This window comes from Hipposideros armiger, unplaced genomic scaffold, assembly GCF_001890085.2.
Source record: "Hipposideros armiger isolate ML-2016 unplaced genomic scaffold, ASM189008v1 scaffold_169, whole genome shotgun sequence".
NCBI classification, from domain to species: Eukaryota; Metazoa; Chordata; class Mammalia; order Chiroptera; family Hipposideridae; genus Hipposideros; species Hipposideros armiger.
In genome coordinates, this window is record NW_017731519.1 from 336,591 (window position 1) to 360,803 (window position 24,213).

Consider the following 24,213-nt stretch of genomic DNA (forward strand, 5'->3'; position numbering starts at 1 on the left):
TGCTCATCCTGTCTCTCCCCTGTGGAAAATTCTGGGGTGGCTCCACGCTTCTTGCTGAATTATGTCCAAACACTGGTGACCACCATTCAAGACTTCTACGACCACATGTTCTCACATTCCTAGCCTACAATACCACATTCCCATATACATTTGCATAACATTTCCTGGGTGCTTGCTGTGTGCAAGGCATGGTCCTTGAGTGCTTTATGTTCACAGTCTCAGTTCCCACTGCTTCCTAGCATCACCCTTCTATTCCAGTCATGGTGTCTCTGTCTTTCCACACAAACTGTGCACATTGTTGGTTGGGAGGAGTCATCCTGTCACCCAAGCCTTTAGAAACTCCTTAGTTACTAGTCTTCAAATTGTGTTCCATGGGATCAGATAAGAAGCCTTAGGGACCACCTGAAAGAGTAATTATGGCCAAGAAAGTGGGTCATACTCCCCCTGCTGCTCCCCCCCCCACACACACATCCTGAAAGAATTATTGGTATCCTACTGCTTTAAAAGGAATGTTTTTATAAGCCATTAATGAAATCCAAACCAATCATTTTGCAAAAGATATGGAAGTGGGAAACAGTGCCTCGATTTGCTCAGGTATCTAAAGCATAGTTTTGTGAGATGAACCTATTTCCAGGTGTATTTGGCTCCATGTACTTCCTTCCAGCATTTATAAAAGTCGTTACCTTGTCTAATAGATAGCTCCTTCCGACTCATTCATACCTCCTTGAAAAATAGGGAGCATCTATGCTTTCGCCACCTTTAAATCTTTCCCAGCTACTCAAGATGGCTTTCTTCTTTGGTCTCCTAGATCTTTCACTCTGAACTGCACACGTTCAACACTTAATTTTGTACCCTAGAGTCTTTTTTCCTTTTTTTATATGTTTCAGTTTTGCCTCCTTCTGAGGTAAGTGGTAATTTGAAAGTCAGGAGAACAACTTGGGCTTTTAGGAAGTTCACCTAAACATTTCAATAAACATTCATTGAGTAACTACTAGGTACTAGGCACTAGGTAGGTGCTTTGAAGAACATAAGGATGAAAAACTCCCTGCCACGAGATGCTCAAACTCTACTTGAAGAAATAGAAGAGAAAACATTATTTTACAGAGCAAGACAGAATGAAATATGTAGAAAATAAAGTTCAAGAAAGGTTCAACGACAATGCAAGAGGAAAAGCAACTCATTGTGTCAGAAAAGATCAGTAGTTTCCATCTACCATGGGACACATTGTAGATACTCAAAGATTTTACTCTGTCTCAGTTTTGATGAATCAGTATTAAACTTTTTGTTTAAAAAAAAAATCCAGAAGTGCATATGGCCAAAGGCCTGTCTTATCCCATAAGAACAAAGCCCAAAATTATATCTCTTCTCAAGGTTACTATTACTTCTTCAGCAAAGTGCTCAGAACACAGTAGCCACTGAACAGTCTCTAGTTAGATGCAGCTTGTGGGGCTTTGTATATGCTGAGGAAACCAGTTTTTTAGAGTACCAGTCATTACCAATTTCTCAAATTAAATTCCATCAAAAAGAGTGAATGCATATTTTTAAATTACCTTATCCTGATTTAGAGCCTACTGTTAGAAGACCTCAAACATTTCCCAGAAAAAAAAGCAATTCTTTTGGAATTCAAAGGAGACTTGACTCTGAGAACGAAACAACAACAGATACCCACAAAGGTCAATTCCAGTTCTGTGATTCTCAACTCTGAGGACACCTTCCTCCCATCCTGCACTTCCCCCAAATTCTGTTTTACCTATCAAGTCATTCAAATTGAACAGGTCATTTTTATGACAGATTGGAGTCTTCTGGTCAAAAAAACATCAGTGGAAGAGCCACAAGAATTACTCAGGACCAATTATTTCCTGGAAGTATAACTAAACATTAACTATGCCAAGCCCAAATTGTCATTTTTTCACAGGCACTCTATATCAACCAGGTGAATAATGCTTTAAAAAAATGCTATTCATTAAGTTAACTTATTTAGTTGCTTGTGGGTTTGTGGCTAACACCTTTCTCAAAATGGAATCCATTAGAGGAGCTACATGAAGGGTTTACTGTGGAAGAGGTTAGGATTCAGTAATGGCTCTTGCAAATATACATTTATTTATATTCCTAATTAATTAATGGTGGCTTCCCCACTAGATTCTAAGCTCCATAAGAGCAGGGACACTGACCTTCTCACCACTGTGTCCCTAATGCCTGGCAAAATGCCCAGCATTTAGATGATGTTCAATATATTTTTGATGAATGGATGACCCTGGAAGACAGACTTTGGTGCAAACCAGAAGTGCTCTTTGCCCTGTAAAAATACTTATTAGAGATCAGGATGAACTCAGAGACGATACTAATAAAATTAACAAAAGGGGGAAAAACTGAGGCATATGAAGTTGCTGTTCTTGAATGTCCAAAAGGGATGATAAACTAGCTGTTTCATGTAGTTCAACACAATGTGATTGTTTTGAAATATCCTGCACCCATTTCTCAACCATCTGAATTTATGAGACTAATTGAAATGCATTGCATTTTTGAGAGGTCTATGTCTTATGACCATAATCTGAAGGATGGGTGAGAGGAACCGAGATGTTTCCGAGTGGATGTAACAAGTATGTTTAAATGTTTGAAGGACTGCTGGGGGAAGAATCAATTAGTTCTGTATTTCCCTATCCTAGTAAAACTGGGATCAATAGTTGGAAGCTACAAGGAGATGGTTTTTGGCTTAACGATAAAGACTCTCATAGCAATTTGAGTCATAACTTCTTCATAACTTGAGGCATTCAGTAAGTCTGAGAAACCTTTGCTGGTCCTGTTATCAAGGGGAATCTAGATGACCTTAGGGGTTCTTTCCACCTTCGGAGTTCATGACTTGGCTTCAAGGGACTCAGTGAGACCCATTCACCAAGGTCCAGGTGTATTAATATCTTAATGAATATTCCCTGTTCAATTGTTCATTATTTTGTGATATAGAAAGGTATTAGGGATCACGGTATAATTATTCCAGGAAAGTGAAGTTAGGTCTAAATTAAAAGTAAGAATGTGAGTACACAGGTTGAACAAGTATTGTCACAAGAATAGTACATCAATAAACTTTAAGATGTCCTTAAAAGTTATGTTATTGGTGTTTTCAAAGGCTTTGGCTTAGGTAAAACTAAATGAAACAATGATAGTTTAATTTTGTATTAATTTAAAGGAATACTGGCCAGAATTGTGGTTTATATGTTTGGGTTATACCATACAGTTAACTTAATTTGGAGATGGATATAGCCATGATAACAACCCTGAGCTAGGTTATTTGCTGTCCAAGCCACATTCAGTTCAACAAATATTTCTTGGCCTCTACTGTGTGTCAGGCCTTAGAGGCACAAAGGAGTATGAGACAATGTTTCCTGCCCGCAAGGAGCTAACATCTCACCAACCCTATGTTTTGATTAATAATACTTCTTGAACATTTACTTTGTGTCATTTAATACTTATAATACCCCAATAATGTTAAGCACTATTTTTATTCCCATTTATGGGTGGGAACTCTAAGAAACAGCGAATATAAAGGGACTGAGTGACTTGTCCATGGTCATACAGCCCGTAAGTGACGAAGAAAGGATTTGAATCCAGGCAATATGGATTCCAGAGTTCACAAGCTTAGCTGTTACACAATATTGCCTTCTAAGCAAAGCACGGTTCTTCTTTGTGCACTGTTCAAAGGAGACGCACTGACCCAAGGATGACTGCCTATGACAAACATACTTGTACATGATATATACTCATCAGAGCATGCCTACAAGGCCCATTTATATTCATCCAATTTTAATTCAATTGGTATTTATGGAAAACTACTGTATTTTAGGCACTGCACCAAGTAATTTCACAATGACTATCTAATTCGATCTTAACAACTTTGTCAATCCGACATCTCTATTATAAGAAAGAGAAAACAGAGAGGCAGAAGTTAAATGACTTATGTGAGTCACAATTAGTGAAAAATAGCGCTGAGATTTAAACCCAGGCCTCCTGATTCTGGTGCTTTCAGTAGCCTCATAAATGTTATTTTTAAAACGTGTACAAGTCAGTGGTTTTTAGTAGATCCACAAGTTTGTGCAACCATCACCACTAATTCCAGAACACTTTCTTCACCCTCAAAAAGAAACTCTGAAAAAAAACAAAACAAAAAAACCCCAAAAACATAGAATAAAAAAAACCAAAAAACTCTGTACCCGTTGTCAGTCACTCCCCTCAGCCTCTGGCAACCATGAATCTACTTTCTACCACTATGAATTTGTCCATTTTGGACATCTCATAGATATGGAATCATATAATAAGCAGTTTTTTGTGACTGCCTTTTTTACTTAGCATGATGTTTTCAAGTTTCATCCATGTGGTAGTATGTATCAGTACTTCATTCCTTTTTATGGCTGCATAATATTCCACTGTGGATATACTGTATTTTGTTTATCCACTCATCAGTTAACGGACATCTGGATTGTTTCCACGTTTTGGCTATGATAAAAATGCTTCTATAAACATTCATGTAAAAGTTTCTTTTATGAGTGAATGTTTTCAGTACTCTTGGGCATAGATCTAGGAGTGGGACAGCTGTGTCATACGGTAATCCTATGTTTTTGAGGAGCTTCCAAACTGTTCTCCAAATAGGTTGCACCATTTTACATTCCCACCAGCAATAAACAAAGGCTCCAATTTCTTTACATCCTCTCCAACATGTTATTTTCCATTTTTGTTTTTTTAATAGTCATCCTAATGAATGTAACATGTCATCTCATTATGGTTTTGATTTTCATTTCCCTAATGACTAATGATGTTAAGCATCCCTTCATTTGCATATTAGCTATGTTATTGGAGAAATGTCTATCAAACCCTTTGCCTGCTTTTTATTTATTTATTGCTGAATTGTATGCATGCCTTATAATTTTGGATACTAGGCCTTTATCAGATACATGATTTGCAAGTAGTAGCTCCCATTTTGTAGGTTGTCTCTTTACTTTGTTCAAATTTTCAATTTTGATATTGTCCAGTTTATCTGTATTTTATTTGGTTGCTTGTGCTTTTGGTGTCATACCTAAGAAACTATTGCCTAATTCAAGGTCATGAAATTTACATGTAAATATCATTTTAAAGCTGGGCTTTCAAAAACTTTTTCTTCTCCCATGGGAGATGTATAATCACAAAGTTCTCTTTGCAGTTTTAAATAAGCATGAACCTCTATTTGTCATTGGAAAATTGGGTTTGCTTTTACCAGGAGATGGGAACATTATATTAAGATAATTGAAGAATTCACAAATTTTCTTCCAAATTAATGTATTTATTACAGGGCATTAAATAAATTGTGGCTATTTACTATTATCTTAATTGCAATTATTATTATAAGAGATTTAAAATCAAGGTTCTGAATAATAAATAGAAAATGATAATAAAAATTTGGAACTCATGGTTAAGTGTTTTCAAAGAGACACAAAGGCTGTGTTAGCTAGAAACTGAGATGACCTCCCTATGCCTGCTTGGATCGGCAATCTAAGGAATAGCACTTCACGCCTCTAAGTCAAGAGTGAAGTCCCCTAAAAATTAGGGACAGAGAAAAACCGTTGTTTCATAACCTTGTTTCAAACTTCTTAACAATGTAAATGTACAGCCAAGATTTTATGGGACAGTTCACCAAGAGTTAGAACAAGGGTCTTGACTTTTGGTTCAGATTATCTTGTCACAGAATTTAAAAAATGGGAATTTCAGGGCCATTTGGCTCTCAAAGCCCACTTTTACTCCATCACAATCCACTGGGCAGCCTTGAGGGAGATTTAGGACAACCACATATGAGTGTACAAACAGTGCATTGCTTAACTACAGGTGGTGTCATTTGACTCAGTCATTGTAAATGCAAAGGGTTATTGTGACTTTCCAGCAGATGAGCAGGCACATGTTTTGGAGAAGGGGGTCCTTTTCCTCATGTGTATAAACTCACTTTAGGGGTAAGCAATGTGGCAGTAATGGATATCCCCAAATTTTCCATGTGTTTGCAGGCAGTATATCTATATCCTTGGCAGTGTGTCCATCAAGTCTTCAAGTTCAGGGTTATTTTGGTAGCTATCTGCTCTATAGTAGTCTCTTGCTTTGTTAATGTGGCAATAATAATACCCATAAACTTTAATAGACATACCAATGGCCTACAGAATCCCTGATCTTTGTGTTTTTGAAATAAAAGTAATGGCATCAGTGGTCACTGTAAATAATATGATTTAAAACACACTGGTTTCCCAGTAGAAAAATAGAAAGAAAACACAATTTGCAGAAGAAATTCAAATGACCATGAAATATACAAAAAGCTCATTTTACTAGTAAAATAATTTTAAAATGAAGAGTAAGGCATTATTTTTCATTTATGAGACTGACCAAAATAAGAGCTGGCAAAGGTTAAGAGATGACATTTATATGCTATTGATAGAAGTAGATGGGCCCAACATTTTTTGGCAATAGTCGAAATGTCAAATGTTCTCTTTGATTCAGACATTCCACTTCTAGGAAATTGTTTGAGTAGAAATACTCGTATATAGTAAGTAAGCAAAGCTCTGTGTACAAGAATTTTTAGCTGCAGAATCAATGGCAGCATTGCAACATTTGAAATAATCTGTATCTCCAATTACAATTTATTGAATAAATTCGAAATAGAATGTGTATGTCCCTCCTTTAAAAATTATATGTGCATGTTTGTGCATGCGTGTATGTGCGTGCATGCACACACATGCCTACATATACACAGTCATAGAGAAAATGGTGTGTGCAGTGATTATCTCCAGGACTCAGGAATGAGGGAAATGATGTCTTTGACTTTTACTTTACATATTATTGTAATGTCTGATATTTTTAAAAATTACATGTAACACTTTTATAATGTTTTACGGAATTTATATCCCACTTCTGAATTGGAAGCTAGACGGCGATGCACTTCAACCATGTACTAAAAATGTTAAAAATATTTTTGTAAAGTGTTCACAGGATACCAGATTTTTCTTTGGGGTAAAAGTGGTTTTCAGCATATCTAGTATTCATGAATTAAGGTACATTTCATAACCAGAAGCTAAGGAAACAATGAATGAGATAATTCTGTATAATATGGTTGATATTTACAGTAGATTAATGACGGATTTGGGACAATGACACAAGGGTAAGTTCTGAGCCCCCAAATATAAGCTGGAGGAAGGAGGACCCTGTTTTTGTTGATAACCACAACAGAAAAGCATGTAGGGCCCCGAGGAACTATGGCCTTTTGCAAGAGTCCCTGAGCAGTGCAGGTTCTATTCACCATCTTCAAAGACTCAAGTTTTCATCTAAGAGGAATCCCCAGAATTTAGCTTTCTTAGGGTGCTCATGCAGTTACAATACTTCTCAGGAATGCAAACAAACAAACAAAAATTCCATTTATAAAATAGCTGCTCTGTTCCTGACACTGCTCTGTCCTTCCACAAACAGAAGGACATTGCTATGGTCTGAATGTTTGCGTTCCTCCCAAGTTCCTATGTTGAAATCCTACCCCCCAAAAGATAACGGTACTTGGAAGTGGGGCCTTTGGGAGGTATTTAAGTTATGAGGGTGGAGCCCTCATGAATGGGATTAGTGCCTTATAAAAGAGGCCCCAGAGATCTGCGGAGCCCCTTCTGCCATGTGAGGATACAATGAGAAGTCAGAGACCTGGAAGAGGGCTCTCCGCTGATAAATGCTGGCACCCTGATCTCATACTTCCAGCCTCCAGAACTTTGAGAAAAAATTTCTGTTGTTTATAAGCTACCCAGTCTGTGGTCTTTTGTTACAGCAGCTTGGACAGACTAAGACAGACACCATGTATAAAATTCAAAAGATCAGGTTCAAGTCCTGGTTTTTCTCCTTCCTGTGGGCCTGAAGTGAGTCACATACTCTCCATGTCCCTATTTCTTAGCCTAGAAAGGAGCTCTAATAATAGCTATGTTAATTCCTTTCTTAGGTTGATGCAAGGCTGAAATGTGGTCATGCTGAGTAGAGTTTTAAAACTGTTAAGTTCTCAATGAACAGGAAAAGTATTTTAGTACAAATGGCACAGATTGTAGAAATTTTTTACATCTTCTGCATCAATAAAATGAAACACAGCCTAAATTTAGTAAAAAACACTACTAAGAGGCAGGTATTCTGCAGGCAAGAAAACCTTTTATTTTAAACCACAAATAGTCAGCAGGTGGCCACAACTATCCATGTTTCATTAAAATCACATAAACCTAGGTACAAAAGCACCACTGATTATTGCTCTAGAAAAACTGCGTGAAAAATTCAAATACGCACAGTAAAAACACCACAGTATGCACAGGACTAAAATTTTAAAGCAAATCCATGGAATGCTGAATCAATTTTACACACAGCTTCCAATATTAAATTGATATTTACTTTACAGAAGGATGATGGAAATTTCCAAAAAGCATGACTATGAGAAGGTAAAATGTCCATCCTTATATATTTTTGTATGCCAACTAGTAGAGTCCTAAAAAAATTAGCATTTACAAAATACTTGGTAAAAATAGCTTTGAAAAGTTGTCCCAAGAGGTACATAAAATCAACCCCAATTTTCCATGACAATTCATTCTCCCTCGTTATCTAAAGATTCAGTTTTCTGTGCCTGTGAAAAAGAAAGGGGAAAAAAAGGACATAGTTACTATTAAAACTACTATTATACAAGCCAAAGAAAAGTCCACCCCACCAACACACTTTTGAACATTTGCTTTTTAGCAGCTCTACCGCAAAACCTATTTCAACTCTGGGTGTAAAACAGACAAGGCAGGGGTACACTACGCAAACACTCTGCTGCATGTATTGCTCTCTGCTGTTCAAACGACCGCAGAAGCTTTACCTGCAAGCTCCCACCGTTCAGAATAAAAAAACATCACACTATTATCTGTTTCTAGTCACTGCAAACATGCAGAATTTTCTACTGTACCCTTAACTCTCACTGTTTCAATCTGCCCCTTTACTGACAGTGTGCTGGGTGGGGTACCTCTGGAGGCTGAGACATTAACAGTTGAGCGAGAGATGTGGATCTGCAATAACATTACAGGCAATGAAAAGAGACATTACGAACATGCCATCACCGGCTGAAGGATTGAGCAATTTCTTTTAAGACACTGATTCAATCAGTGGGAGGTATTTATGCAAAGTACCTCTTCAGCTTTAGTTTCACCATTTTCAGATGGTGCAGTACCTTCCTTTCCAGCTTCCTGCTTTTCCTCCTTCTTCCCTTTAGCACCTTTGTTAATCTTTGTTCCAGGTTCTTTCTAACAGAGAATCAAAGCACAGACAAACAGAGTATGTTAGACATGGTGTGATGTTAGCTAAAATCAGGCAGCCTCAGTCCAAACACAAGGTAAAGCACAACCATGGCCAACACTGTGGCTTTTAGGGGAAAACGGGAACCCCGTTTTGCTGGGCATCAACTGAGTTACACTGCATCTCTATGGAGATGTAGCAGGCTGCACTGGACCCTCCTTTATGGAAAACATGATGATTCCCTATGTGGGGACATGGGTTTGAGTGACTAGAAAGCTGAGAAAGCTTGAAAATGAAGGCCCAGATCCTAATTTTAAGACCAAGCCACAGAAGTGAGCTCTGCTTCAGAAACACCTACTCCCACCACAATACACATAATTTCAAACAAATCCCAACAAGAGACAATGCTCTGAAGGACAGAGTGAAGAAAAGCCATTCTAGATACGTTTCTTAATAATTCTGGGCTTTAGTTGCCTCATCTGCAAAACAGGATATTTGCACCTATCTCAGTAGGGTTGATGTGAAGATTATGTAAGAAAAACAATCAAAACAGGGCCTGGCATAGTATAAAGGCCACAGAAATGTTTGATGGTATTAATTATTATGCAATGATGATTACTCAGACTGGCCTACTAAGTCCAGTGATATGAAGTCAGAAGCCCCTACCCCAGCTCCTCGAGCTGCTGGCAGCAGTGCTGTCCAGGCCCAGGCCCAGGCCCATGACTTCTGAGTTCATGAGGCAGCGACCAAACATCCCTTGGACATGGGACTTCTCGGAGCAACACACTCTGTCTTCACTTTGTTGACCAAATGGAAACACATTTTTGGTAAAGCATAAAATGTTCTTTATGCCTTTCGAGAAAGCTTGTAGCAGTGCTAACGGTTTTCTAGTCAGTACATTTTGCCTGAATGATTAAATGTGATCTTTCCAGATGACTTTTGAATATGGAATTATAATTTAGTCATTGTTTAAAAAACCAAAGGGGTGTGGGTGGGAGCACCTCTTACCTTAGCAGATGTTTTTCTTGGTTTAGGTTCAGGTTTTGGTGGAGCCGGTTTCTACAGAGATAAATTATATAAATACTGAAAAAGACAACCCTCAGGATAAAAAAAAAAACTATGAAAGATAATAGTCCTTTTTGACTACCGTCTTGTATAAAAAAATATTTTGTTCTATTTTCAGCATCAGGTAACAGCGTCAAGATCTCTGCATTTCATTACTATTTTCATCCTGGGTTCTCAAGTGAATGGCAGGTGAGATTTAAAAGCCAACTCATTATCCCCCAGTCCAGAATAGCTCTCCGGGAACAGGTTTAAGCTTCTATCTCCAATGTCTCTGTACTTCCTTTTATCACAGCTCAGCAGCAAGAGGAATGACTCAGGCCCTCGGCCAAATGACTCAATGAATTCAGTCACACTGGCCTTCCCAACAGTCTAGAAATCACAGCACAATCACAGGCAAAGCCCATGCGGTAACCAAGACTGTTACCTGTGAAGTATTTCAAAATCATTTCCAAACCCTTCCACCTGTGATGTAGATTTTAAGTTCTGTGGCCAAGTGTCTTCCTACTTTCATCGTCGCCAATGCCAGCTCAAGGTGAGAGACACTAGGCTCATGTGTCCCTAGAGCTTTTTATTAAGAACATGATTATAATGATGAAATGTCCACTGTTAGTTCCCAAAGTTTAAGATTTTTCACAGATATTATTAGTTAAAGAGCCCACGAGGCAACTCTTTTTCTGTTGCCTTTTGTGGTTCTCCTTCCCGTTCCCATGAGCAGTACCTGCCTGCCCTGTGGCCACAGTCCCCTCCACACAGGGCTTCAGCCCCAGCCTACTTCCCAGGGCCCTGAGACCAGGTGGCACACGGAGATGCTGGGGAAGATAACCAGTTTATGCCTCTGGTTTTCTATAGCTATTTTAGGACAAATATTTCTCTCATGGAGCTAAGGAAAAATAAGTGTATATCTCTCCTGGCACTGGAGGGGGAATGGTTTTTAAATAGAAAACACTGGACAGGGTCACCCCCTGTGGAGAAAAATACACGTTCCTCCCCAATGCCTCTAGGTGGTTCAGGTTCATATTGAACCTGACCCTTTTCAGCAAGATCATAAAGTAAAATTGTAGACAGTTCAATTCCAGAAGATTGGCTGTTAGACATGACCTTGGAAATTGAGCTTGAAAAATAAGGAATGTTTTTATTAATATTCTTGCCACCTTAAATCTGCAGTCTGCTCCCCAAATACAGCAGCCTGCATGGCTCCTAAATTTTCAGGATTTTAAAATTTTTATTTTGGGCTTTGATATACTGTATTAACAAACTTGTTTTCTCAATTTTCAGTAAATAATTTCCGTGTATATTATTTTTTGTAAGATAGCACCCCCCATCCCCCACCTCAGCATTCAAAAGTTTTAATGGGACAGGAAATGATGAGGTTTCAAGGTCTGTAATCCCGCTGGCCTCTGAGGAGGCTCTGCGTCAGCACACTGGGCGGTGATCTCAATGAAAGGTGCTTATGTTGCTGGTTCCTGGTGCTCAGGAAGAGCTTTGTTTTAAATTCTGATTTCTGTTTGACTTACAAGGTCTATTCCCTGAAGGGGCTAGGGATCCATGGAATACAAGGCGTTTGGTATGATCTATAGTGAAGCCTAAAAAGAGTGAAAACGTAATTTCTGAACCATGGTGAAAGTTACTAGTGGACAGAGCACACCATCTTTGTTGGGTTTTGGCAGAATCTGGATTAACTGTGTACACACACAACTGTACCTCCCAGCTCTTAATCTTCCTGGCGACTCTAGTATTGCTTCCCTAGGTTGGGACTCACATGAAGCATGGGCTCACTCAACCCAAACTCAGTTCTACTTCTGAACTTGACTGGTCCTAATACCCATTTCTGCTTTGATTCCCTAAAGCTGTGCCAGGCATGGGTGCTGGCTGAGGATGAAATCCATGCTTCCCTGTAGGCCAAAGTAGCTTGCAGCTCCTGTACTGTCTAGTATGGGGATATATGCTGTTAGCCAAGAGGTCAATGTCGTTCTCCCTGTATCTCAGTGGGCAGCGTGGGCTATGGGTATTTTAACCAAAATCTTCCACCAGGAAGTAGGCTGACCTGTCTGGGCAGCATGGGGGCTGGTACACAAGCAGGGCAGCAGGGAGGAGCACCACAGACAGCACGGAGCACACTCACTGCTCAGGCTTGGCCACATGGGCCCATCCAGCTTTAATGATCTAACCCGCATCTCTTCCCTGGGCCTGGCCCACAGAGGAGGACACCACGTGGGAAAGTGGAATCACTACTTTTTCAAAGATTCTCTAGTTCTGAAAGGAAGCTAAAGCCTATGGAGTCAGATAACTTTCAGAGTATTCTGACTAAAGTATGAGTCGTGGACAGAGACTCAGAATTCCTGTCCACATTAGCACATGATGTGTAGAACTGGAAGACTACGACTTTCCTTAATGCAGTTCTTTTGTTTCAGAGATCTCGTAATCTCAAACACCTTCTTGCACTTTATGTTCTTGGTAATGGGGCTGGCCACTGTTTTTCACCAACACATCTGATCGAGGGAATTGCTTAGCAACAATGGTCAAATTTAATAGATACTGTGACTCACGTCATTTCCAAAAAGCAAACAAAAAACTCAAAGGAAACACTAACTTAATCTTCCTTCGGCTGCGTTTCTCTGGACAGAGGGAACATCACAGGAACTAACACCAAAGGGGGTTCTAAAGTACTCACCGCTGACAATCTGGCAGACCGCCTTGTGGGCTACAAAGGAAACAGAAAAATCTTTTTTGGTGATTATACACAACCAAGTTGATTTTTAAAAATTCATTCTTAATATCTTACTGTGTTTCAAGAATGTAATGTATGACTCCCATCACCCTCTCCAGGTGAGCACAGTGAAACGTTCCCCAACTAACCCTGGAACCCTAATAAAAGAGGAAGTGGTTCTAAAGAGGTGTAGGCATACTGTTCAAAGAAATGGCCTCTCCTAATTAAGGATGTGGCCAATAGGGAAAATAAAGGAAGATGAATTTAGGGTCAGACCCAAACCATAATCTCTACTATTGTGATTAAAATTGAGAGCAGGAGCCCTGAGGTGCTATTTAAAAACTAGTCTACAGTCTGACTCTTGTTCCTTACAAATGGAAGTAAAGCTTGTAAGTTAATATATGAGATTTACATAATTGTGTAGAAACCAAAACTGGAGGAGTTCCCCACCTTGTTACTGTTAGAAAAGAGAATGGCTACAAATATTAGGCAGTTAAAGAGAAATGTTTCCTTTTACCTGTAACAAAATAAACACATTTATTTATTTACTAAATGCATATGTCTTAAATAGAGTATTTATAAAAACATTTAAATAGAGTAAAAAGTTTGCTGGGCCAGCCGAGTGGCGCGATGGTTAAGAACTGGCTTGGGACTCCAGAGGGCCCCGGTTCGGATCCCACATATGAGGGCCAGTGACACTGCCCTCTATAGCTAAGATGCTGAACAACAGCTCAACCTGGAGCTGGGCTGCTGTGAGCCACCGGCAACAGTGTAGGCTGCAGCCGCTGCTGCAGTGGGTTGCCATGGGCTACCATGTGTAGCCAGCTGCCAGCGTGAGCTGCAGTCCAGAAGCCGGCGACTGATCTGCCTCGCCCGGGAAGAGCGCAATGATGGTGCCAACTTGGGCCAGAGAAGCAACGCCCTCCACAACTAGAGTGAAGAACAAAACAACAGCAACTTGTCTGTTCCCCTTCTCCCAATTCCCCAATAAAATAAAATAAAATAAATCGTAAAAAAAAAAAGTTTGCTAATCTTTTCTTTTAACTTGGAAAGAATAGAAAATTTAGAGAGAAGCTATGTTGATTACTATTTTTCAGGAAATCTTTTCTTCAATGATGGTGCAAGTTAGCAAATGAGATGGCAACGAAACTTTAAAATAACAAAACTCTTCTGGGCATTTCAGAAATAAGCATACAGAATTGATATTCTACTTACCTTTAGTGAAAGATGGCTCTCCAAGGGATTTCACATTCTAAAAGTACAACAACTGCCTTTTTAAAAAATTGTTCCAGAAGTAAATACTCCATACTTTTGTGTATTTTATTCATTGCTCTATTTCTAGTAGAATAGTTTGCCACCTAACATATAGTAGATACCCAATAATATTTGCTGAAAAAATGAACTCAAGCTTTTCCCTAATTCTTGCTGCCTTATGCGGACTTTGCTTCATTACAATAGCTTAAATGTTTCAAATAAGTTTTCAAAGGGAGCCAGCAGAAATGATCAGTAGCAGCTCATGCCATGAGTGCAAGGCATCATGCAATTCTTGAAATGCTGTGCTTAGGTCAGTCTAGGTCAGTTGGTTAGGCCAAACGGGAAGAGATATTTCTTGCCATCCCCACATCTAAGAAATTTCTTGCTGAAAATAGCCACAGGAAGCTAAAATCATCTTTCTTTAAACTACAGAAGGAAATGAAGGGCCAGAGCCTTCATGAATAATTTTAACCCTGGGGTCTCAAGGAAAGATCAGAGCTAGATTTAAGGCCCGCTAGCAGAATGTACCAAGGCTAGGGGACTGTGCAGGTTAAGTGGTGGCTGTGACACGAGTATATTCACTGCATAGGTAAGAGAATGTACAGCTCAGCACACAGCATGTGAGGAGTGCCCGTATCAGGTGCTCCTTAGGAACCACCACGGTGCCTGTTAGGATTATCATGATGGTGCACCCATAAGTCACTGGGAACCAGAACCCTAATTCTGTGATGACTTTCCCAGGATAGTTAATTGCCTGAATTGTATATCACTGAAAGAAAAGGCAATGTTATTAAACTGCACAGCAAGTGGGTAACTTTTGCTTCTTCAATGTGTTTGTTCTCAGAGCATGGAGGAGCAGATGAGCCCTCACCAATTACCAAACAGAGCTCAGCTTGTACGCTTCTGTGTGGCCTCAAGAACTACCCACACTATCTCACAAGTAAAGCACAGCCAGCATAAGAGTGTTCAGAAAGAAAGATACCCTCTGAGGGGAAAATTGGCAGACTCCATGCAGAAAAATGGCAGGCTCTATGCTAACGAGGGGTGAACTTATCTGAATCCCTCTCCACTTGGTGTCACCTTATGTGTACCATGTTGGCTTTATCTCACTGTTCACCTCATCTGTCTCACGTCTGTAGCCCTCCTGCACAGGACCATCTTCTCTTATATTTCTGCAGCTCCATTGCCTAGCAGGGCCCCTCAATAAATGTGGAGGTGGACAGAATGAGTAAGCACCAGAAATGTATACAACAAGTGTGAACTTGGAGAAGGTGCTAATTTAATTGCACCTCATTTAATTGCACTTCGAAGATTACTGCATTTTCCTCAACAGCAAGACAGGAAGCTCCACAGTTAAAAAAGATTACGACGCGCTGAAGGGTCCAGTGATGGTTAGCATTTTTTAGCAATAAAGTTTTTTTTAATTAATGTATGTACACTGTTTCTTTAGACATAATGCTATTGCATACTTAACAGATGACAGTATAGTGCAAATATAACTTTTATATGCACCCAGGAAACCAAAAAAGTTCATGTGACTTGCTTTGTTGCGATACTCGTTTTACTGAGGTGTCTGAAAAATCTGTAATGTCTCCGAGGTATGCCTGTACTCGGTTACTATCCAGTTTGGAGCTTGAAAAAGGGCCCAAATATATATTAATCATTATTCATAACTGTCTCTTTATCTGCCAACCAGCTGTCCTCAGTAAACATTAAAGGACAACAAATCATGTGAAAAATTCCCCAACTCCTATGCCCTTGCTCCTCTCCTCCCCTTGTGAACACCCTAACATACTGTAGGGCAAGGTGATGTCAGAGAGCCCTCTGGGATTTCCAGAGAAACAGTCCAATCAGAGCACTGCCCTGCAGGGCCTGAAAGCTGTTCTAATCCAAAGGACGCACTACCCTTTTTATAATTCGGGTCCAATACAAGAGTTTCAAAATAAAAACCTAGGAAATTAATGCAAAAACAAAGTTTGCCTCTCTAGGCTGTCTACACCAACTCGTCTCTAAAAAGCACATCTTTTATTGTAAAATCATTTTACAACTTCCTGCCTAACATTTACCAGCTCCTTTTTCTATGCTATATAAAAAAAAAACAATTTTCTTAAAATTTCCTTTCCGGTAACCATCATTAGAGATTTTCTTTTTCGCTGCAAACAGTGGAGGCTGAGACGAACCTTTCACTCAAGTCAGCAGCATTGGTTATGAATGCAAGTGAGTAACCCTTCCTGGAAAGTTCCACAAGCTTTCACAACCTTAAAATCTATAAATGATTGGACTACATTTACTAGCTATAAAATAGACTATTTTGTTCCTCTTTGACACACTAGAATGTGAAATATTCCTTTGAGACTCAGGCTATCAGGCAGGACTACTACGAAAATAAATATAATGAGAATTTCTCTCGATTTGTTGATTGTGAAATCCTCAGGAAAAGAGGCCAAAAGAATGGTTCTCAGGGAAGGAAGAATTAGGCTTTTAGAAGGACAGGTTACCAAAAGAGTTACACGAACAATGTGAGGGTTTGTCCCTGTGGTATACAGGTGCTGGGCACAATGGAATTATTCAGGAAGCATTTCTTGATTAGCTGATCATTCCCTGGGTTGGAGAAAATTCTGGTGACGGCTACTCTGAAAGACATGGAGTCTTTTAGTTTTAGCAAAAGCAGTATGAAGCCTGAGCTTGCTATGACCAAGTTCACCGGGATAGGGATAGTTAGATTCAAGTAGAATCACTAGACTCTGCCGAATGCTGCTTGAAACATATGGGTCATTCCATTGGAATCTGGAAGTATGTTTATTTTTTTGAGATTTCTTGATGCTCCTGAGCCTGACCATGTACTTCCAAACAAAACCCAAAATTCAAGTTGCTTTTAATTCCCCCAAACAAATAAGGAATTAAACAGGACTGACCTTCTTCGCAAAACTGGGAGGTCTGAAAAGATGTATAACAGAGCCTTGGCTGAGGAATGGAGAAGTCAGAGAAAAAGCACTGAATAATCGGATTTTTATTATTACCACAAAGGGGTATGAGGACAGAGGATTTTGAATCAGGAGATTCAAACATCTTTCCTGGTTTTGCAATTTAAGTTGCAACATGGGGAGAAAATTATATATTTCTCTGAGAACACTGCTTGTGTTAGTGAAGATGACGATAATAACATCTGCCTATGTTATCAAAAAAAGCACTTCTCTTACATTTGCTGTGCCCTTTCCTTGATTTATTTTTCTTTATAGCAAATGTCCAGTTATTTTATTTCACTCTCTCTCTCCCCTCACTAAAATGGATGCTCCACGAAGGCAGGGACTTTTGCTTCTTTTGCTCCCTGCAGAGCCGAGAACAGTGCTTGTTGCATTATGGGTGGTCAATGCATTTCTGTCAAGGAATGAATCTGCTTTGCCCTCGTTTCAGGGTTACTGTAAGGATCAGATAAAATGCTGAACGTGAAAGTGCTTTGTAAAACTGCCGAATATGGTGGCTATAATATACTATTTTGGTCATTTATGGTGCAAATACTTAATACTCTGCACCATGTCCTTCAACTATCACGGCAAGGATAAAGGATTGTCAAAAGAGAATCCTCTTTGTAAGTGATACCTACTCACTATAGTCAAGGCTGAGCATATTCAGTGACATAACTAGAAAATTCAATCAATTCAGTGGAGGGAAAATCAATCAATACACAGTCTGACAATTCTTACCCTAAACCACCAGCTAACCAACTGACCTATTCACTTCTCAAATACTTGTGTTGATGTCCTAAAGACATATCGTGAGTTTTAATCTGGGTTTGATTTAAATGACAGGTAGAGTCTTGTCTAGGAAAGATTTGTTAGCAATAGTACATACAATAATATAAAATGTAATATTAAAAAATAAAAATACAGGCATACCTCTCAGACCACCTCAATAAAGTGAGTCACACAAATTTCTGGTTTCCTAGTCCATATAAATGTTATGTTTACATTATGCTATATTCTATTAAGTGTGCAATAGCATTATGTCTATAAAAACAATGTACATACTTTAATGAAAAAACACCTTATTAAAAAATGCTAACCACCATCTGAGCCTTCAAGGGTTGCCACAAACCTCCAATTTGTAAAAACCACAAGATATGTGAAGCAAAATAAAGTAAAGCACAGTAAAATGAGGTATGCCTGTAATATAAGTAAAAATTCTGGGACTAAAATAATATGTATAAGACAGCTGTATAAGCAAAATTCTTTTACATATACTCTAACCAGTTTGATTGCTTTTAGCATAGAAGGATTGGAAAGCCTGTTTTCACTATCCAAGGTCTATTGTGTGTAATGGTTTCTAGGTTTTCTGACTGACAGATCAATTTAAATAGCAGTCCCTAAGGAGAAACCCAAATGCATTTTGTGTCTAAATCTACAAAATATTATGGTTTGTTACACTTATCCAACTGTCCTATGAATTTTATTTTTCCATTTTAAAGAAAATTCAAACATTTATCATTTTTTTGGTTGGTTCTAGCATTTGTTTAGTGACTTGACTTTGGATTACAAACTTCACCTCCCAAAGTGTTAGACACTGAATGCTGGGTACATGGATGGTGGGGACTAGGTTATAGCCAGTTCTGTCTGTTTTGCTTTTAAATTACTTCTTTATAGATTCTGTTAAAGGTTTTCCATTTGGCAGAATGAATTTCCTTGTACAAGTCTTGTGTAGGGGTTTTGCTATCATGACAAACTCCACTGAATTATTAACCACAATATGAATCACCCAATCAATGAATCTGGAACTAGATGTTGTTTTTGTCTCTCTCATGACCTCTTTTAGTTTGTAAGTTCAACAGTAAGAGCTGCAGTTTTTCAACACACTGCAAACTCTGTACAAAAGTGAATGGCTGTCACCACAGTTACCATCTCACTAGCTACTTTTTCATCCATCTCTCCTTGTAGATGTTCATGATATAACCACGGAGGGTCAAATGCAAGCACATCTCTTCAAGTTCCTAGCTTTTTGGGGGTTTCTGTATTTTAATATAGAGCTTCTTTGAGTTATCGCCTAATTAATTATCCCAAGCCCTACGAATTTCTCTGACTTAAAAAAAAAAAACTTTAGTATTTTGACATCTTCTGTATCCTTCCATAGTTTTTTACTTTAGAGATGATTCCTCTTAGGCAAATATTCAGGACCTAAAAAGTAATATATAATTCACTCACTGGAGCAGAGAATTTATTAAGTCAACAGTCTTTCATTTCTTTGCTGTGAAAGGCAGACTTTGTTCTCCTTGATGAATTTAACTGTTATCTCACTTTTCACCCAGAAGGAATTCTTAGTATCCACTTTAACAGACAGCAGGACCAACAGGTAGAAACATAAACAACTTAGTAAGTGGAAAATGCCTCATCAGTGAAACCAACTGAAATATACCTAATCCAAGGCAGTCTACACAGTGACACTTTTGTTTCTGGCTTATGCAGTCTCAACAACCTCGTATGGGAATAGTACTCATTCAGATGCAGACAATCATAACAATATTAAAAATTCCATTTAATAATTAAATACAAGATCTCAAAGATACACTTACCTCCTGCTTAGTTACTTTGGATCCATCCTTGCCCTCTGTATTCTCTGGAGACTAGAAAGAAAATATTTCAGTGAATTATACTTAAATAGGAAAGCACGGATTACAGGGAGACTTTTTCAAAAAGCTGTTTAAATTCTCTGGACCACATAAACCAACAGATATTTTGTTGGGGAAAAGTAAATTTGTAAGAGGATATATGTTTTACACACACACACGCACACACACACACACACACACACACACACACACAAACGCATTTATCTGCGTAACTGGTCTCATTTTAAACTAGGAGTGGTACAAGAACTGACATGAGTCCCAGTTTTCAATTTTCATTCACCCTAAGCAATTATCATTCTTTCATGATTCCGTCACAGTTAAAGAACAGGGACCCAGCAGCAGCCAGTGGCAGGGGTGCCTGGGATCCACTTGCATGTTCCAGTCCCTTTGTTTCTCTGAGATGCAGGCAGTTATGCTGGGAAAGCCCAAGCCAACCGCAGAAGCATGATTTTCATCCCATACTTGCTTAGTTTTGATTTCTAGCCCATTTCTGGATATGACTTGACATATTTATCATGGATTACTATTTTTCCATTATTGATTCTACCATCTCTACCACATTCCCAGACTCACAGGGACAGCCAAGCGCCCTGCCAGCCAGCTAATTTGTTTCCTGATTTTCATCCAGCCCCTGGGCAGCACCTGCCCACTCTCCTGACAGCTCAAACCTCACTCCTTTACGGGCTGCATACAACAGGAAACATATACTTAGATTTGTATGCCACACCAATTACCCCAATGTATTTTTACTGGCTAAAGACAATACGTCAGATTAAAACAAACTAATTAGAAAATTAAACTACTTAATACAAGATATGAATAGAGTTCCTATGAGGGAAAAATACAAATAGCAAACTGAAAGAAGAGTGTTTGACTTAGCAAAATAAAGCAGCTATGTGGTAATGCCTCATCTGATAAAATGAGAAAAAATGTTAAAAGATCATAAAACCCACCGGTGACAAATCCAATTTTGGAATCAGGACTCAGAGAAAGACTCTGTAAAAATACAGTTTTATTTGTACTGTTTCCAATATGGAATAACTGGAAATGACTTACATGACCAGTAAATAATAGAGAAATGTTTAAGTAAATTAAGTAACTATTAATGCAATGGGATTAAAAATAGTTAGGCTATGTGACTACACAGAAAGTACACATAAAATAATGCTAACTTTAAAAACTTGGTCAAAAGTATACAAAGTCTTTGAGAAAGCTTTTCTTCAAGGCCAAGGACATAGTAAACCCTCTCTTCTGCCTAGGGCTTCCTGTTGACCTCAGTCTATCAGTTGACCTCTTTTTAGAACCTCCTCCTATGTCCAGGGAGTTCTCTAGGGTTTCCAAAATCCACCAACTATTTCCCACTCCTCCATGGAAACTTCTCTATCATGACGGAAAACAGAGCTTCTCTTTTCTATTCCCCACTCTCTTGCACAGAATTGTCTGGTTCACAGATCTTGTGCTATATCAGTCAGCTGAGTTAGAGATGACAAAGTCTTAGAAAGTCTGACTATATGAAGACAATCTGTAGATGGGCTATTCAGCTTTGCTCACTCCCATGGCTACAAGCTTGACCCTTCTGGCCACAAAGCAGACCCTCTGTTGTCAAGGAGTGCTGGGCGGTCATTCATACAAGTCAGATCACTTGGTATCCAGGGTACCCTTTACCTGCAACTGATAGGCATTTAAAACAGCAGCACATAGCTATTGCTGGTGTCAAATGGCGTTAAGAAAAACAACAACATCAAACTGAGGTTAATGACATTATTTTCAATATTTTTCTAAGCAGTGGATTAGTGACAGCAATATGACTGAGGGATCATTCTCAAAACACTGACCTCATAATGCTCATATTGGATGCAAGTTATTGAAAAAGAGAAACTTGAAAAGATGCCACATAAAATAAAACAGGTGTAATTGAAACTGTTAATGACTTCCGTTGAATGAATGTTAAGATGAGAGATGTGACGAGCTATACAGCTCTGGTTTCTCTGGCAATCTCTCTACAAGGGCTTTCTATTAACAAACATGTAACAAATTTACAGTCAGGAACAACCCAACTGACCTTTACCCTGGGATCAGTGTGGTACTGCGGTATGAATGCAGGTCAGGACACCGGCATAAACCTTGGCTCTTTACCTAGGAGCTGTGTAATCTGGGGCAGAGCCCTGATCACCGTGGTGTCTCTTCATCTGTGAATGGCAACTGACAATGACATCTAACTCAAAGGGTCATGCTTATGATCAAGAGAGATGTTGGGGATAGCACTTCATAGACTGCGAACTGCAATACAGATATTATACAACAAAAAATATAAGATTGTAATGAATCTTTTGAATTTTCAAATATGAAATTATATTCAACAGGGCCTTGAACTTCAGCACATTTCCTTACATCCAGATTCCCTGCAACCTTGTCACCTGTTTTTGTTGCACAGATTAACAGGTATACTATTTCAGAAAGACCTCCCATTTCAGGCTGTCTTATCACACACACACCTTGTCCAAAATTAACACTTAGCCATGAGGCTGGAGATAGCAAGGAGGGCATGGTACAAAGGGGTTAAAAGAGAAGCCAGAAGTTTTCAGTCCCAAGGGATTGTGAGGAGTAAAAACTTAGGGGAAAACAAGGCTTCCGGGTATACACAGATGGTCTCAGATGTATTTCAACCTGCTAGTGGGCTGATTGGAAGGATGAGGTGACTTAGATGGATGTGGGGAATTCCAAGGCAGAGGGTTTTTGCAGCACTGCCCAGGACAGGGCAGGTTTATGCTACTCCAGTTTGAACCCAGAATGGTCCAGAGGGCAGTGAACCATGGTCAAACTAAAAGGTCTCATTCACATATCTGAGGCTCCTTCAGCACCCAAGTGGCATAGGTACTGAGCTGAAAGACACCAAGGGGGGAGGGACATACATGGTGGCCAGATGGAAGGCACAGCAGGGATTCTGGGAGTCTAGAGCACCACTGAGAGCTGATCCGGGGGCAAGTCTGCAGGCAGGTGGATCACTGAACACCTGGGGACCTGATGGGGACAGACAATTGGCCAAGAAGGCCTGAACTTTGGCAAAAATCAATAGCTGGTTAAATTTTTTTACAAATTTTGAAATAAAAACAGGCTCACTGAAGTAAGAAAAGTCAAAACATAAACACTAGACCAGGGACAGTAGAAAAAATAATGAACTGTCACAAACTGCTGAGAAACTAGCCTAGAATGTAACAAGGAGCAATAAAGAAATGAATAATGTGAAAGAGAAGTTAGGAGACTCAGTGATTTAACTGAAAAGCTCCGCATATACCTAATAGTCACTTTGGAAGCAGAGAAGAGAGTTACTAGTAGGAAAGCAAAGACATAAAGCTGAGAATTTTCCCAAATTGAAGTCTTGAGTCTCCAGATTGAAAGCTCAGACCAAGGAACAAACTGGAAACAAAAACAAATAAATACAATGAGAAATACTGTAATGAAACTACAGAATGTAAAAAAAAATTAGAAAAAAAATCTTAAAAATTATTAGTTAAAAGATGGATTATTTACAAAGAATTACTTCTCACTAGCAACTACAAAGGTAAGAAAATATAGAGTAATGTTCAAGGAGTTGAGGAACTGTCAACCTAGAATTCTATACCCAACAATTATTCAAGAATGAAGGGAAAATACTGTAAAGACATTTCAGAATATAAATATTAAGAGAGTTTAATACCATCAGAGCCCTTTCAATAAGGACATATTACTGAAGGATCAAATTCAGCAAAAAAAAAAATGAATTTAGATGGAAGGAAAGAATATAAGAAATGTATAAAACATGTTGATAAATCTAATTAACTATTACCTGTAGAGAACACTTATTTTGTGTGTGTTTAAACTTAAAAAAGTTTCAATAGAAATCCTAGACCAGTGCTATCCTATAGAAACATAACATATCATTCTAGATTTTCTAATAGCCACATTAAAAAAGTAAAAAGAAATAGATGAAATTAATTTTAATATTTTAACTGAATATATATAATTTTTTATCATTTCACCATGTAATCAACATATAAATTATTAATAAGATATTTCACAAACTTTTTTTGCACTAAGTCTTCAAAATCTGACATGTATTTTACACTTACAGCACATCTCCATTCAGATAAGTTTTCACCAAGAATACTTGATCTATATTTAGAACACATAAAGTTTATAGTTTTTTTTTAAGATTTTTATTGGGGAATTGGGGGATGAGAACAGTGCTGGGGAATTGGGGGAAGGGGAACAGACAAGTTGCTGTCGTTTTGTTCTTCAGTCTAGT

At 38.7% G+C, this 24,213-nt stretch overlaps 1 protein-coding gene across 7 annotated transcripts in view; it reads right to left on the bottom strand.

The window, feature by feature from the left end:
• Window positions 1-8,155: 8,155 nt before the first annotated feature.
• HMGN3 (high mobility group nucleosomal binding domain 3) overlaps window positions 8,156-24,213 on the bottom strand; it is a 29,123-nt gene continuing 13,065 nt past the window's right edge. Inside the window, exons 2-7 of one of the 7 annotated variants that reach the window (XM_019651922.1) lie at window positions 19,872-19,922; window positions 13,019-13,048; window positions 10,291-10,341; window positions 9,177-9,290; window positions 8,970-9,056; window positions 8,156-8,638 (exon numbers count right to left, since the gene is read on the bottom strand). In XM_019651922.1, the coding sequence (XP_019507467.1) occupies window positions 8,600-8,638; window positions 8,970-9,056; window positions 9,177-9,290; window positions 10,291-10,341; window positions 13,019-13,048; window positions 19,872-19,922 (372 nt within the window). In that variant the 3' untranslated portion in view covers window positions 8,156-8,599. Of the gene's footprint in view, window positions 8,639-8,956; window positions 9,057-9,176; window positions 9,291-10,290; window positions 10,342-13,018; window positions 13,049-19,871; window positions 19,923-24,213 lie in introns of all 7 variants that reach the window. The other 6 variants (XM_019651921.1, XM_019651923.1, XM_019651924.1 and 3 more) reach the window with 6 other exon arrangements.